Here is a 15914-nt window from a genome sequence, read left to right as displayed (position 1 = left end):
ACAAAGAGAATCTTTTCTTATAAATGGGACCAGAGGGAGTATTTGGGTTTGAATAAACAATTACTTCTTTTAGTACAAATACTTATGGAACTTCTTTTACCTTTATATCTTCCACTTCTTCACAACACATAATTAACATGTCTTTCTTTCCTTTTTTTTTTTTCTTTTTTTTTCCCGTATTTATATATGTCCTAGTAACAATGATAAACTCATGTTGCTTTCTGACTGTTTGTATTCACAATAATACCTTTTTGCGAGGATAAAAGATCTCTAAAAAAAATTAGAGACAATAAATTACCCCTTTAATATTATAATAATTTAACAACTTATTATATATTTTAACTTTACAAATACCTCTTTAATATTGAACACATTGATAAAATCTACACTAAATTTGAGCATCACTTCAAACATTTGAGTACCAACTTCACTCATACGTAGTTCAATTTAAATGAATTGCAAGTAGATTATTCTAGAAAACAAAAATAAATCTTTTAACTACTACTGTAATAAAAAAGGATATTTGATATATCTCTCTTTCTGACACTTCGAAAGTAGTGAAATTGCAATCTCGATGACAAAAATCATCATCTTAACCACAATTGAGGGCAAAGTTGATAAATAACATGCGACTCAAATGAAAATCGATTCAATAATTACAAAGTTGATAAATTAATGTAAACGTACATTTGGTGATGGTAAATACAATTATGAATATTAATATGTAAATTTCCATCCATGCTTAATCGCATAATTCAAAAACATAAATTATTGATTAACCTAATTTCTCACTCTAAATCTTGTGTAGCATTCGTCCGATTTGAGTCACACCAAAATAGAGCGAATAGAAGAAGAAAGACCAAACCAAGGTTTGTGTAAAACACCAACCAAGATTTTGCGTTTTTTCTTTTTTATTAGTACTAAACTTTTCCGAGAATACTAAACTAGTACGAGGAAGACCAAGTAATAAACGAGACACAAACACCAACGTTAATTTTGGATCCCCAAGTTTGAATTTTTTTCCCCTTTTCTGAAATTCAATTTTTTTGGGGGTCAAAGTTTATGGCTTCTTCTGGGAATCCAAATCAACAACAAACCCAATTTGATTTGCAGAAACTTTTCAAAGGAACAACCAATCCACCAATTTCTTCAAATTTGAACTCTTCTCCTTCATTCCCTTCACCTTCACTTTCTACACCCCCTCCTTCTTCTTACCCCACCCCTTCTTCTTCATACCCTCCACCAACTGGTGCATACCCTCACTATCTTCCTTTTCCAAATCTTCATCACCACCAACAACAAGAAAACCCTCAAAAACCTATTTTTCAACCCCCTTCTTCTTCTTCTTCTCCTTCCTCACCTCACCTTCCTGCATCTCCAAATCCAAATACTACTAATCAAGATTCTTCTTCAGCAGCATCACCATCAGTTTCAGTGTCAGCAAACTCAGCGAACATGGCAAGTCCTCAGTCTACACCTACAAGGATGCTGAGCACAAAGCTTCCTAAGGGTAGGCGTTTGAAAGGAGAGAATGTTGTTTATGATATTGATGTTAAGTTGCCAGGGGAAATGCAGCCTCAGCTTGAAGTTACTCCAATTACTAAGTATGCATCTGATCCTGGCCTTGTGCTTGGGAGACAAATTGCGGTTAATAGATCTTATATATGCTATGGACTCAAGCTTGGTGCTATTCGGGTTCTTAATATCAATACAGCATTGAGATATTTGCTTCGAGGTCATACTCAGGTCAGATGCGTTGCTTTTCGACTAGTCTCCATTCATCTGATATTAATTTATTTATGCTTTTGTAGTGATTGGAATTCAGTTGTTAATGTATTGAATGCTTTTTTCTTCATAGAAACTGTTAGTTTGTGTCTTGTTCTGATAAACAATTTAATTAAGCACTTGTAGAATAAACACTTATCATATATGTGCTTATGTATAAGTTATTTCTTGAATGAAAGATGAAATAAAGTGAACCAATTTTCATACAAGTTATAAGCTATCCTGAAGTGCTTATGACAACAAGTTAAAAACAACTCGGGGACATGTCATAAGCTGTTTTCACAAGCTCTCCCAAACAGTCTCACAAGTGCTTATGTCAATAGATAAACTCAAATAAGTCAATCCAAAAATGTACTTAGTCAATTATGGCTTCTTGGTGCTAGGACTGATTGATGCACTGCCTTGGTGAGCAAGGGTAGCAACTAGCAACATTCTTTCCGATTTATTTTATGAACTAAAGTTTCATATGATGATGCTATAGTGCTTTTGCATTAATCACTGCTTATATAGAAACTGATTTTGTTGTCTGTTGCCATAAGACAGAAAAAGCATGAGATTTTCTCATTTCCTCATAAATTTCTGAAAAATTTACTGCTAGGAAATGTGTGAGACTATATGTTATACTTATTTAATTTAATCTGTATTTTGTCTGCTGCCTTCTCTTGATTTATCATACCATGTTGAGAAAATTGTTTGCAGAAAGGCAAGATATAGTAGTTTAAACACATAATCATACGGGTCTTTTATTCTATTTCCAATTCATATGCCCTCCAATTTATGCATATTCCTTTTTTATGTAGAGAGTATCTGACATGGCTTTCTTCGCTGAGGATGTTCACCTGTTAGCCAGGTAATTTTTCAGTTTGTCATGGCTTTTTATTTGCAATAGTACATTTATTAATTTTTCCTTTGCATTTACTCGTGCATTCACAGTGCTAGCACTGATGGGAGAATTTTTATATGGAAAATTAACGAGGGCCCTGATGAGGAAGACAAGCCTCAAATTACTGGAAGAGTTATCCTAGCCATTCAGATATTAGTAGAGAGTGAGTCAGTCCATCCGCGAGTGTGCTGGCATCCACATAAACAAGTAACTAGGACTTTATAATTTTGTTCCTTAAGTTTATTATCTTCCAATTGGTTTTAGATCCTTAAAGTTTTAGCTTATAATTGGAATTGACCAACAGGAGATTTTAATCGTTGCTATTGGAAACCGTATCCTCAAAATCGACACTATGAAAGCGGGAAAGGGTGAAACGTTTTCTGCAGAGGAGCCTCTCAAATGTAACATTGATAAGTTGATTGATGGCGTGCATCTTATCGGTAAGCATGACGACAATATCACTGAATTATCAATGTGCCAATGGATGAAGAGCCGGTTAGCTTCAGCATCAGCAGATGGCACGGTATGCATTTGACTCTCTCCTGCCTTACTCCTATCCTTTCTTTATTTTCGACATCCAACTTTTTTGCTAGTGAAATCTGTGAAAAGATTAATTATGCTGTCCCTGCATTTAAGGGGTTCGTGTTATTGTATTCTAGGATACACAGACACTAGACACTGACATATCGACACTGATAATAATTTGAGAAAAATGAATGTCATCATATGTGTAGGTGTCGGACCGTGGACACACCTAGAATGTGGTTTGTCGGTGTTGCATAGATTGTATTACATTGTGGAGTTGGCTATTTGAAAAAAAGCTTTATTGTCATTTATTCTTTTATTCCGCACTTGTAATTAATTTGTTTTTGTCAACAGGTGAAGATATGGGAAGAACGCAAGGCAACACCACTTGCTGTTTTAAGACCACATAATGGTAAACCTGTTAATTCTGTGACGTTCTTGACTGCTCCTCACCGCCCAGACCACATCGTCCTTGTCACAGCGGTATATGCTTCTTGTTTGCAGCTTGACTGTAACCATCAATCATCTATGCTCAAAGTGGTATCCAGGTTCACCTTTCATCTTTCATAAACTAATTTTTTTGTATATATTTCCTTTATGACACAGGGGCCGCTAAATCAGGAAGTGAAGATATGGGTATCTGGTTACGAGGAAGGCTGGTTATTGCCTAGTGATTCTGAATCATGGATTTGTGTTCAGACTTTGGATATAAGAAGTTCTTCTGAAGCCAACCCTGAGGATGCATTCTTCAATCAAGTTGTAGCATTGCCTCGTGCTGGTTTGGTTCTGCTAGCAAATGCCAAGAAAAACACAATATATGCTGTGCATATAGAGTATGGACCCAGTCCAACTGCTACTCGAATGGATTATATTTCCGAGTTCATAGTCACAATGCCTATATTAAGCCTTATCGGAACTAGTGATAGTTTACCGGATGGAGACCATCTTGTGCAGATATATTGTGTCCAAACACAAGCTATTCAACAGTACGGACTCAATTTATCACAATGTTTGCCTCCGCCACTGGATAATGTTGAACTTGAAAAAACAGAACCGAGTGTATCTCGTGCTTGGGATGGATCTACTGATCTGGAAACTGTTAACACACAACAAGGTCATTCGAGCGCTTCTGAAAATGTCGTGAATTTGTCTTCGGACATTCATGGTTTGCCCGAAGCTTCGGTATCAGATACTGAGATCAAGCCAAATGATTTACCTTCTCATAATGGTTTCGAACATGTCCACGCTGTTCCACCTCCACTTCCTCCGAGTCCAAGACTGTCTCGCAGGTTATCTGGCTCCAAAAGTTCTTCTAATATTTTAAGGACCAGCTCAGCAAGTGCTGCCGATCACGGTAATGAGCCAACGAATATTGATTCTTCTGCAGAACAAAGGATAGAGTCTGAAAAAGATAATGTGGCTGATGTGCCTGCATCGAGTGACAATTTGCAAGAAAGTGACAAAGTTGTACATAATGATGATTCTGTGGTTTCTGATAGCCCTGTAATATTCAAACACCCAACCCATTTGGTAACTCCATCTGAGATATTCTCTAAATCTGCTATATCTTCTGCTAATTCTAATACCTCTCAAGGTACGAATGTTCAAGATGTGGCTGCACATAATGATGCAGAAAAGTTTGAAGTAGAGGTTAAAGTAGCAGGTGAGAGTGAGACAGGTTCTAATCAAGAAAACACTGAGTATGACAGAGACAGAGGCTCACTCCCCAATGTTGCTGAGAAGAAAGAGAAGCTATTCCATTCTCAGGCTTCTGATCTTGGCATTCGGATAGCCAGAGACACCTATAATATCGAGGGAGTTCGTCAAGCTGATAGAGACTCCTATAATATCAAGGGAGTTCGTCAAGCTGATAGAGACACCAATAATATCGAGGGAGATCTTCAAGCTGATAATAATACTGTTGAAGCACCTGATAGAGACACCTATAATATCAATGGAGTTCTTCAAGACACAAATAAGGAGGCACCTGCAAACAACAAGGAATCCGAAGCTGTGGCTGCAACTTCGCAGCCTCCAGCACCTTCCACAAAAGGTAAAAGACAGAGAGGTAAAGCCTCTCAAGTGTCTGGGACATCTTCTGCTTCTCCTAGCCCTTTTAACTCCGCGGATTCGGCTAATGATCAAGGTGGAAATACAGGAGGCTCTTCCATGGAGTCTGCTTTACCACAATTATCTTCTATGCAAGAGATGATGGGCCAGGTAATTATTTTACATTTGAAATTTGCTTTCATATCATTAATTGGTTTTGACTCCTACATACTCGTGTAACACAATGAGCTATTTTTCAGTTTCTTGTCTTGATTTCCTTTATTTCTTGTTTTACAGCTGTTAAGCATGCAAAAAGAACTGCAAAAGCAGATGAATGTGATGGTTTCAGCCCCAGTTACTAAAGAAGGCAAAAGATTAGAAGGCTCGTTGGGCAGAAGCATTGAGAAGGTAGTCAAGGCTAATGCCGATGCTTTGTGGGCTCGCATACAAGAAGAAAATGCAAAGCAAGAGAAACTAGAACGAGACCATGTGCAGCAAATTACAAATATGATCTCCAATTACATAAACAAGGATATGTCATCTCTATTGGAGAAAATCATCAAGAAGGAAATATCTTCAATTGGAACAACCATTACTCGTTCACTAAGTCAAAATATAGAGAAAGCAATAACAGCAGCTGTTACAGAATCATTCCAGGTTTGTATTGATTTCAGCTTTTGAAAATGTTTCTTTTCAAATAGAGTCACATTAATCTGGTAAATGTTTATTTTTGTTGCTAATTTGATTTGGAAAATCCCCATTCTGTCTGCACGGTGACATATTTCAAACTTATGTTTTATCAGATTTTTTTGCATGCAGGTTATGGTTTACAAACTAATATTATTTGTTTTTCTATCTTATATGATGAATCGCCTCTTCAATTTTTTTCCTCGCTACTGAAGTGATGATTTTTGTTTCAATATAACTTACCAAAGTTATGCTATAAATTCTGCAGAAGGGGGTGGGAGACAAAGCATTGAATCAACTAGAAAAGTCAGTTAGTTCAAAACTTGAAGCTACAGTGGCTAGGCAGATACAAGTACAATTTCAAACTACTGGCAAGCAGGTTCTTCAGGTAAACAGCAAGTAGTAATCATAGACAATGCATTAAAAATTTTTTTTTTAAAAATGTTTTTCTTCTCTTTTTTCATCATCTTAATTGTAAACCTATTGTAAATAGCCCTACACCAATAAGAAATCCTTCATTTGTTTGCAATATTTCTGTTTTATTAATTTCTGTAAATATTGTCTCCAGCATTCTATAGTTTGCTAGCAGTCTCAATTTGCAAGCTGTTTTAGATTGCAAGATCCTTAACAGGTTTAAACGTAGACTTATTTTATTTTTGTTTCTAGGTAATTTTACACCACACTTCCTTAAGATGTGGTTATTTGAAACTCATTTCATGTAACCTCTATTTTTGAAGTGTTGCCGAAATTAAATAATAGTTGCTTATCACCTTTGCAAATCATATTATTGCGCAACTCAAGTTAAATTTATATTTTGGATTTATTTGTATGTTTGCTTTCGAGATGTTCCGAAAATTTGGCTCCCTTGTCAGCGACTTTCTTTAATAATTTCTTGTGGTTTTGTTTGTACTTTTTAGGAAGCACTTAGGACTAGTGTGGAAGCTACATTAGTTCCTGCATTTGAGAAGTCTTGCAAAGCAATGTTTGAGCAAATTGATGGCACATTTCAGAATGGACTTTTGAATCATACAACTGCCATTCAACAGCAGTATGATTCTACTCATTCTCCGCTAGCCATCACTTTGAGGGTATGTTTAAGATGCTTGTTTTGAAAACGATCTTTTATGATTTGTTTTCTTTTCCAAAATAATTTATATAACCAACAAGTGCTGTCATGATTTCACAGGAAACAATTAATTCAGCATCATCGATCACTCGAACTTTGAGCGGACAATTGGCTGATGGCCAGCGTAAACTGTTGGAAATGGCAGCTAACTCCAAAGTGGCTGCTGATCCTTTTGTAACACAAATTAGCAACGGCTTGCATGAGATGGTATGCTTCTGTCATTCCCCTTACTCCCTATTTTCAAATGGCATTTTGATATTTTGTACTGTGAAATGACTTGTGTATCGACAGACCGAGGATCCTACCAAAGAACTATCAAGATTAATAAATGAGCGAAAATTCGAGGAAGCATTTACTGGAGCCCTTCATAGAAGCGACGTTTCAATAGTTTCTTGGTTATGTTCTCAGGTATGAGTATATGTCAATTATACATGTAGTTGACTTGAGTGACAAGCAATTCATTATTTCATTTTTTTGGCAATGGTGCTTATGAAGAACTAGTCAATATAGCTAACATTCAATTTAAACCTCTTCATAAACAGGCTGGTTTAACCGGTATATTGGCGATGACACCGATGCCGTTAAGCCAAGGAGTACTTTTATCTCTTCTACAACAACTATCCTGTGACATCAATACAGACACATCAAGAAAATTGCAATGGATGACAGATGTGGCTGCTGCTATAGACCCGGAAGATACAAGGATTGCAGCGCACGTGCGGCCAATATTGGATCAAGTGTACCGTACACTAGGCCATCATCGTAGTTTACCAACTAATTCCCCGTCAGAAGCTAGCACAATCCGCCTTCTCATGCATGTCATAAACTCAGTGTTGTTGAGCTGTAAATCCGTGCAGAGAATGTCTTGAGTATCATCTTTGGTTTTGTAAATTGCGTGACATCCACATTTGAAGAAGTTCACATCAAATTAGTTTCAAAACTGCAATTGGAGTATAAACTGAATCAAGGGGGTGATAGCAGTTGAGGATTGGTGGAATGTCTGCCACAAGCACTTCACTAGCAGTCATGAAAGGATAAGCCTTTGTGCTTCTTGTGATTACTTCAAAGCTCTTCCCACGTCCGCATTCAAGGTAAAGTTTTGGAATCGTTATAGATCCGTTGTATACAACAATGAACATGGGGCCGGTTGCTTCGGAAGCAGTGTTATTTTGCTAGGATGTTGTGTGTGGGTTGGCTCTCTCTCTCTCTGGTGTTTTGAATGTCTTAAATTTTGCGGTCATTAATAATGAAATGAAAGCCTCCCAGTTATGTAAACTTTTTTACGCTTAATCCGCAGGATCGAAAGGATGTAGTTTTGCTAGAGAAGTTAGGAGCAATTTAGGATGATCAACAGGTTGTTTATGTTATTTGAAGACATAAACAACAATTTTCGATTGGTTAGTTAAGTTTAGTGCATGATTAATAGATATAACATGACTTCGGAAACCCTTAGAGAGATTAGTCTGTTGTGTTGGTAAAAGAGTGTGTTTCTTTTAAGATTTCATATTATTAAATAATACTACTAATATACTTCTGTTGTGACACATAGAAGGTTGTTAACATAAATATGAATCATTCACAAGATGCCTTTTTATTTGATTGGAAATGACATAGATTCACAATTTGCTTTGTTACTTAACCCTAAACCCTTTTATAGATATGCATGTTTTGGTGCCATGATTAATTGATGCACTTATTATAATGATATATTTACCTAGAAACAACTCCACGCTTCTCAAAAAATTTTCCTTCAATAAAATGATTACTCATGGCATGTTTGGTTTAATTTTTTTAGAGTTTTAATCATAAAAATATTGCATTTATTAAAGGATGGCATGTTTGGTTAAATTTTTTTTATTGAGTTTTAATCATAAAAATATTGCATTTGGGCACTCGTTAAGACTTATTAATTACATCATAAATCCATTAATAATCTTTAAATAAAAAACTTATTAAGAGTGTTATTTAAAACGGTTTATGATAGGCTTTTTGTATTTCTAATTTTTTAGTTGAGGATACTCGTGGGGGTGTCCTTGATAAGTTTTTCCCTCCCTAGTTTTTTCTCCCTTGGGCCTTTGGCCCTCTTTGTAATAAAAGAAAAATTGTTTATGAAAAAAGTGTTATTTAAGACAAAAAAAAAAAGTGTTATTCAACTTTACATTTCTTGCATATTACTTCTGCATATTTAATTTTTAACTATTAACGCCTATTGATTTTTTAATTTCAAAAATATTACTCTTTCTTTTCATACGTAGTTTAAAAAATACATCCTAGATAAAGTGTTTTCTTTCTATTTTCTATTTATTTTATCAAAACATTAAATATTTAAATTTAATATAAATTTTTATTTGAGTCTTTTAGTTATTATTTTTTCTTGCAATATTTTACTGTTAATTTTTTTATGAGTTTTTTAATTTTTGTTTAGTTTATTTTATTTTTAGTAAATCAAGTATTCATATTTAAATAATAATAATAGGTTTTTTCTTTACCCACCTCCCTATGGGGGTCACCCCCAGTGAAAACCCCACTTTACCCCTGCTTCGGAAATGCATTTTCGAAGTATTTTTTTTTTAAATTTTCACAGACTTCGGAAGTACACCTCCGAAAACACCAAAATGGGGGTGTTTTCGGAGATGCACTTCCGAAAACACATTTTTTCAGATTTTAGGGTGTTTCGGAAGTGCACTTCCGAATTATGCAGAAGTCTTTTTTTTTAATGCTTTTTCTAATAGTCCCGCACGAAATATATACAAAACGTATAATATATACAAAACAGAAAAGCCGAACAAAACAAACGACATATCAACGTAAAATAGGAATATAATAAACAAAATTCAAATAATATATACAGACCGAGTCATAGTGTGCGAAATATATAATCTGAATACAAAAAAAAAAACCCGAACCCCTATTGGGTATGCCTAACCCTCTCTCCCTGGGACCTCCTCTGCTGCCTGTATGCCGCCGCACGGCCCGCTTCAGTGACGATCCTCTCCATCACGGCGACTGCCTCTGGACCGCCCTGATCAACGATACCTCGATCCAACGCGTCCCGCCCAAGCATCTCTATCCGCTGACAGATCGGTAGGAGATCAATGGCGTGGTCATCCTCGGCCTGCTGGTTCTCCAGGATCTCCTCGTGTGCTGGCCTAGGAGCGTCAGGTCTCATTAGAGGATGTGACACCCGATAGAACCATGTGACATACCCCTCCACACTGTGCCAGTCCTGGGTGACCCGAATGCGACGATACTCCTCCGGGACCACATGACGCTCCCAATCGGCAAATATGTCAGTGAGCTGCACTCGGGTCATTGTGTCGGAAGCAGCCTCAAAAGGTGACCTGGGTATCAGCTGCACAAATCCAAATTGTCGCATGCACCGCTCAGGGAGATACCGCACCATGGTGTTGGTCCCGAATGCCAACCAGCCAGAATATAACGAGATGCTGTCAAAGGGGACAACATCAGTGTAGTCGCTGAATGGCCTCTAGTTGATGTCATCGTGCATCGTGCGGTCAAGGTACCCACGGTATGGTCCCACTGCATTGTTCCCCTCTAGAGAACGTATTGGGCGGTCCTGGGCATCTCGTCCTCGTAATCAGGATCAACGCGGAAGCCGTGAATGCAGGGGAAGTAGGAGATGATCCAGCTCTGAAACACAAACACGATAATGTATTAAAATTAAATACGAAACATAAATAAATGTGAAACAATTAAAATGAAACGTACCGTCAATAATGTGCAGGATCCGGTCAACTGCCTGGTCCTCCAGTTGGTGGCCTCATTCAGCTTCTGGTATAGGTATACCAGAGTAGCTGACCCCAGTTCCACTGGTGAACGGTAGTCAAGTCCATGAAGTAGCGGAGGTAGGTCACGTCGACATATCTTGCACTCTTGTCCACAAAGATTGCAACGCCTACCACAAACATGAACCAGCACCGGAGAGCGCAGGCACGGTGATACTCCACAAATAGGGCGTTATCCGTCTCCTCGGATTCGACCGCCGCCACCAGGTGGTTCTCAAAATACGCGCTCAGTGTGGTGAATCGGATATGAGGCCCATTTGTCGTCTCGCACTCATAGTCAGTCATATCTAGCTCCATACCCAGATAGAGCGCCATCCACTCACTGACTTCGATCCTCTGGATCCGGGAATGGTCCAGCAGCATCCCCCTAATCGGCAAGTGGAGAAGACAATGCACATCGTGCAAGGTGATCGTCATCTCCCCAACCGGTAAGTGGAAAGAAGACGTCTCCCTGTGCCACCTCTCCACAAAGGCCCCCTGCATGTCGTGGCTGATGCACAACCCACCTAGCCCTGAAGCTCTCACCGCGTCGTTAAACCACTGCGCCTCTGGTTTAAAGAGACTGAAAATCTTCCCGGCGTGGTTCACCTGTTTCAAAGTCTGTCTCTCATGTTACAACAAAAACAAATAAAAAACACTGTTAATTAGACCGTTAAGAAAATGTTGAATAAACAACTAAATTAAAAACGGTTAAATAATAAAGTCGGGCAAACTATAAAAAACACCTCTCCCCCTCAGATACGCCGAGCGACGTGCTCGTGGTAGGTAATCAGCAAGGTCGTGTCACTGGGCCCTCCCGGGTAGCCCTCCTCCTCCTCTTCCCCGTGCGGAGGGTCAACGTCTGGTACCTCCTCAGCCTCCTGGTATATAACTCCTCCTCCTCATCCTCTCGTACCTCCTGCTGGCGGGAAGAAGATACCCGAGCCAGACGACTCCTCAATCCAGATGCAGAAGTACCCTCGTCCATCTGCACGGGGACTCGCACACGACGACCCTGTCCATGCGTCGACGCAGCTGCGCCGCCCGCTCGCGTCTAGCCGACGCAGTCTTGGGTCTCTCCACCCTGTCTGATGCGTGCTGGGTTGCCTGCCATGTTCTTGAAAACAATTGAAATCAATAAGAATGCGAAACAATTGAAAAAACAAAAAAAAAATCAACTCTGCACCACTTCGGAAGTTCATTTCTGAAACTGGGAATGGAGGTGTTTTCGGAAATGAACTTCCGAAACACCCCTGCGAAGCAATTTTTGCAAATTCCATGGCGACCCCAAAATCCAACATCAAAACTAATTTTAATCATTCTAATATAAGAAAATATTTATAAAAATATTAATTATTTTCTTTAGTTGATTACCATTCATCCAATCAATAATATGATTCAATGGCATGTTTTTTTTTTTTTTTTTTTAATTTTAATTTAAAATAAATTAAAATTTTAACACAAATTATCGGTATCCAATTTAAGTTTATGGATATCAAAAAATTTACATTTAAAAAATTATATTAATTGTCAACAAATTTAATACTATAATCAATATTTTTAATTTTTGTAATGTATTAAAATAATCTTATTTAAGGATAAATGTAACTATATATAAAAGCATGAAAAATTAATTAAACCCATTTTAATAAGTGAATTTATTAGTAGATTCTACTAATTTATTAATTGTATCAATTTTTTTTTATACCCATATATTTGAGTATTTTAAAATGATATTAAAAATTATAAAATTATTCCAATTAAGTATTGATTTATTCATCAATACTGTTAACACAAATGACAAGATATTAATTTAAAAATGATATAAGTAATATTAGTGTTAAAAGTCAATATTATATTAAAAATTGAAAAAAAAAATTATTTTGAAAAGATTTTTTCTATACATTAATAAATTGCTCTTTCAAGGACAAGGAGCAATATTTTTTACCACCTATTTCTATCGTTTTAATATCGAATGACTCTTCACATTTGTAATTTTCGCCAATTACATTTGTTTTATTCCGTTTTATTTATTGTACATGTATATTATTTATTATTTATTTGGAAGTTCATCTCATTCTTCTCTGTATTTTTTAATTTTAAGACTTTTATTTCAGGGAAAATGTAAATTTTTAATTATAAAGTTTAATTTTAGGGTTGAAATTTTAATCTTCTATTTAAAAATATTGTTATCTTGATCAATTGTATTAGACAAAACATTTTGATATATGTTTTCTTAATATTTTATTATTATTTAAAAAATTTGTAACCATCTAATTTAATTATTCTTAGAATTTTTATTTTAGTTTGTGACTTTTTTTTAAGTCAAACACAATATACCCGAGAGCACTTGAATGAGATAGTAAAAGATTGAATGAGATAGGAAAAGATCTCTTTTAACTTAATGTATTATTGTTTTATTCAAATCAAAGAATTAGTCTTTACAATAGTGCGTAAAGGATATCCGATTTTTTTAAAAAATATAATACAATTTTTTTTTATGATCATAATTTTTTTAAGGGGTTGGAAACTTGTAGCCGAACTTTAGAAACACATGATTTTAGCCTAAATAGAAGTAAAACGGAGTAAATGGAATATAAGTTCAACAAAAGAAAAAACGTTTCTAACTTAGAGGTGAAAGTTATAAATCATATTATCCTTAAAGTCACACGATTTAAATATTTTGGATCCATAATACAAAATGTTGAAGAAATAGAAGGAAATGTAAACTATCGAATTCAAGGTAAGTGATTGAAATAGAAAAAAACATCGGATATTTTATGTGATTCAAATGTATTGCTCGAACTGAAAGAAAATCTGCGGTAAGATTGAATGACCTTTCTCATGTCAGGATGGTACAGAGCTACTATTTTGACCGTCGAATTTATTTTGGTGGAGCATCTTGAATGGTACAGATCATTGATTTGTTTTGTTGCGAAATAAGGGAACCTGAATAAAGCAAAAGGGAAAGGACAAAAATTAGGATTTAGCTAAAAATGTGAAAACATCCCATGTGGAAGTTGTGAAAACATCTATTTAGAACCATTTGTGCTAACTTGTAATATGATAGATTTTAAAGGCTAAATTCCACATATATGAAAATAATTTAACCATATTATCTCTTTAATGATATCAATAGTTTCATATATATAATCACCTACACAAAAACATTAATCTAACAAACATTAAATAAAGTTGTTTATCTAAAACATCTTAAATTATATTATTCATGATTCAACACATAAAGGTATTGTGATCTTACAAAGCATACACCCTTTCATAATTATGCAAAACTAAATCCTCACATCTCTTTTAAACATGCATGGTTTGGTGAATCCAAGCTAGGACAAAACCTTGGCATCACATATCACACATACACACACTCATTCACCATATGAAATCCTTTCTCCAATTCACTTCATCATTGCTAAAATAAAACCCATCTTGTGTCACCCTCCAAGAACACAACCTATGTAATCCACAACGTTGTGTGTCCCTAGAAGCCTTAAAAGCATCAAAACTCTTCCTTGTGATATCCCATTTCATCGTACACTTCATATTGTTGCTACTCCAAAAATTGAGCCTCATGATCCAGCTAAAATCATCATGTTCTTGCAAAGCACGACCACCAAGATCCATTTCCTCAGATGAACACCAAATGATTAAAGGAACAGAAGAATTATCGGTGAATCCATTGATCACACGAACATGGTATTCATCACTTCCAAACATATGTGTTCTTTGTACTAAAGCCGTTACAATGAGAACGGAAAAGGCAAAACATAGTATGAAGGAAACACTCACCACAACTTTCATTTTTTTTTTCTTGATTTTTATTAGTGATATATCACATGATATGTCTGTGTTTTGTTCCTGAGGCTTTGTATATATGGCTACCAATATATTTGACACCCAAATTTATCTGTAAAAAAGTTGTCAAGGGTAATTTTTAGGTGTAACAGTGTATTATTAGAATTTGTGTAGGTGTATCAAATAATAAAAATAGAAAAAAGATAGAGACATTGATATATCAGATACGGGTCAAATATTGAAATAACATTTCTCTTTATACAATAATTATCATATTGCCGTTAAAAAAATTAAAAAATAGGAAAGAGTCAGAGACATTGATATTCAGTTAATAGCGGTGTCAGTTACGGTGTCAAATACTTGAATGTTGAAATAACATTCTTCTTTTATATAATATTCTTTCCGTTTTTTATTATAAGTTGTTTTGGACTTTTCACACATGTTAAGAAAAATAATAACTCTTATGTGAAAATGAGAAATTATGAAATTTTTTACAAAATTGTCCATTATTGATAAATATTTAAGAATATAATAAGAAAAATATCATTAATTATTCATTGAAATTATAAAACGACTTATATTAAAATACAATTTTTTTCTAAAGTGATTTATAATAAAAAAACGGAAGGAGTAATTATCATTGCGGTTTAAAAATTAAAAAAAAAGAGAGTGAGTTAGAGCATAGATGTGAGTTACATGTCAAATATTAAATGTTCAAATAACATTACTCTTTATACAATAATTATCATTGCCGTTTAATTTAATAATATTCTTTGTGTGTAAATTTAATAATATTCTAATGATAAGGTTTAGTGCTTTAACAAGTCTTTTTTATCCTTTCTTTTATTGATTAAATAATGTGATCTCAATCTTATCATTCTGTGTAATCTTTAACTTTGTTGCTTTTTTTTATTGAGTTATTTAAATATGATATAAGCGAGAATTTGAGTGGTTAATCTCTATTATCGGTCATTCGAGTTTTTTCATATGAGATGCATTTTAGTTTTTTATACCATTTGGACCAAACAACATGCATGAACAACTTTATTGCCACTTTATTATGTTTGTGATATGGATATCAAATTTTATAGCATATCCATGTGACACGATGCCTGTTTATGTGCTAAGATATTGTTTTCAAGATTCTGTACATTTTCTTCTTTTTTTTTTTTGATGAAAATCTATATCTTTTATATTATGTATAACAATTTGGTTATATTTTATTATGATTTTATTTTTAAAATATTGAAAGATCATATGATTA

The 15914-nt window shown here is 35.1% G+C and overlaps 2 protein-coding genes across 2 annotated transcripts; one reads left to right on the top strand and one right to left on the bottom strand.

Annotated features, from left to right (window-relative positions):
• Positions 1 to 791: 791 nt before the first annotated feature.
• LOC131622462 (enhancer of mRNA-decapping protein 4-like) lies at positions 792 to 8639 on the top strand. The gene is made up of 12 exons (XM_058893495.1): positions 792 to 1746; positions 2586 to 2635; positions 2719 to 2875; positions 2973 to 3191; positions 3548 to 3676; positions 3800 to 5413; positions 5540 to 5899; positions 6198 to 6317; positions 6847 to 7017; positions 7116 to 7262; positions 7347 to 7463; positions 7598 to 8639. Exons 1-12 carry the CDS (start codon positions 1063 to 1065, stop codon positions 7922 to 7924), a joined length of 4095 nt encoding a protein of 1364 aa, XP_058749478.1. The 5' UTR covers positions 792 to 1062; the 3' UTR covers positions 7925 to 8639.
• Positions 8640 to 13475: 4836 nt separating this feature from the next.
• Positions 13476 to 14800, bottom strand: LOC131622417 (S-protein homolog 5). The gene is made up of 2 exons (XM_058893448.1): positions 14146 to 14800; positions 13476 to 13789 (listed from the first exon to the last, which is right to left on the bottom strand). Exon 1 carries the CDS (start codon positions 14654 to 14656, stop codon positions 14228 to 14230), a length of 429 nt encoding a protein of 142 aa, XP_058749431.1. The 5' UTR covers positions 14657 to 14800; the 3' UTR covers positions 13476 to 13789; positions 14146 to 14227.
• Between the last annotated feature and the right edge of the window lie 1114 nt (positions 14801 to 15914).

Source organism: Vicia villosa, unplaced genomic scaffold, assembly GCF_029867415.1.
Source record: "Vicia villosa cultivar HV-30 ecotype Madison, WI unplaced genomic scaffold, Vvil1.0 ctg.000030F_1_1, whole genome shotgun sequence".
Taxonomy (NCBI): domain Eukaryota; kingdom Viridiplantae; phylum Streptophyta; class Magnoliopsida; order Fabales; family Fabaceae; genus Vicia; species Vicia villosa.
Note: the sequence above shows the minus strand (reverse complement) of the source record. Positions and strands in the feature narration are given on the sequence as shown.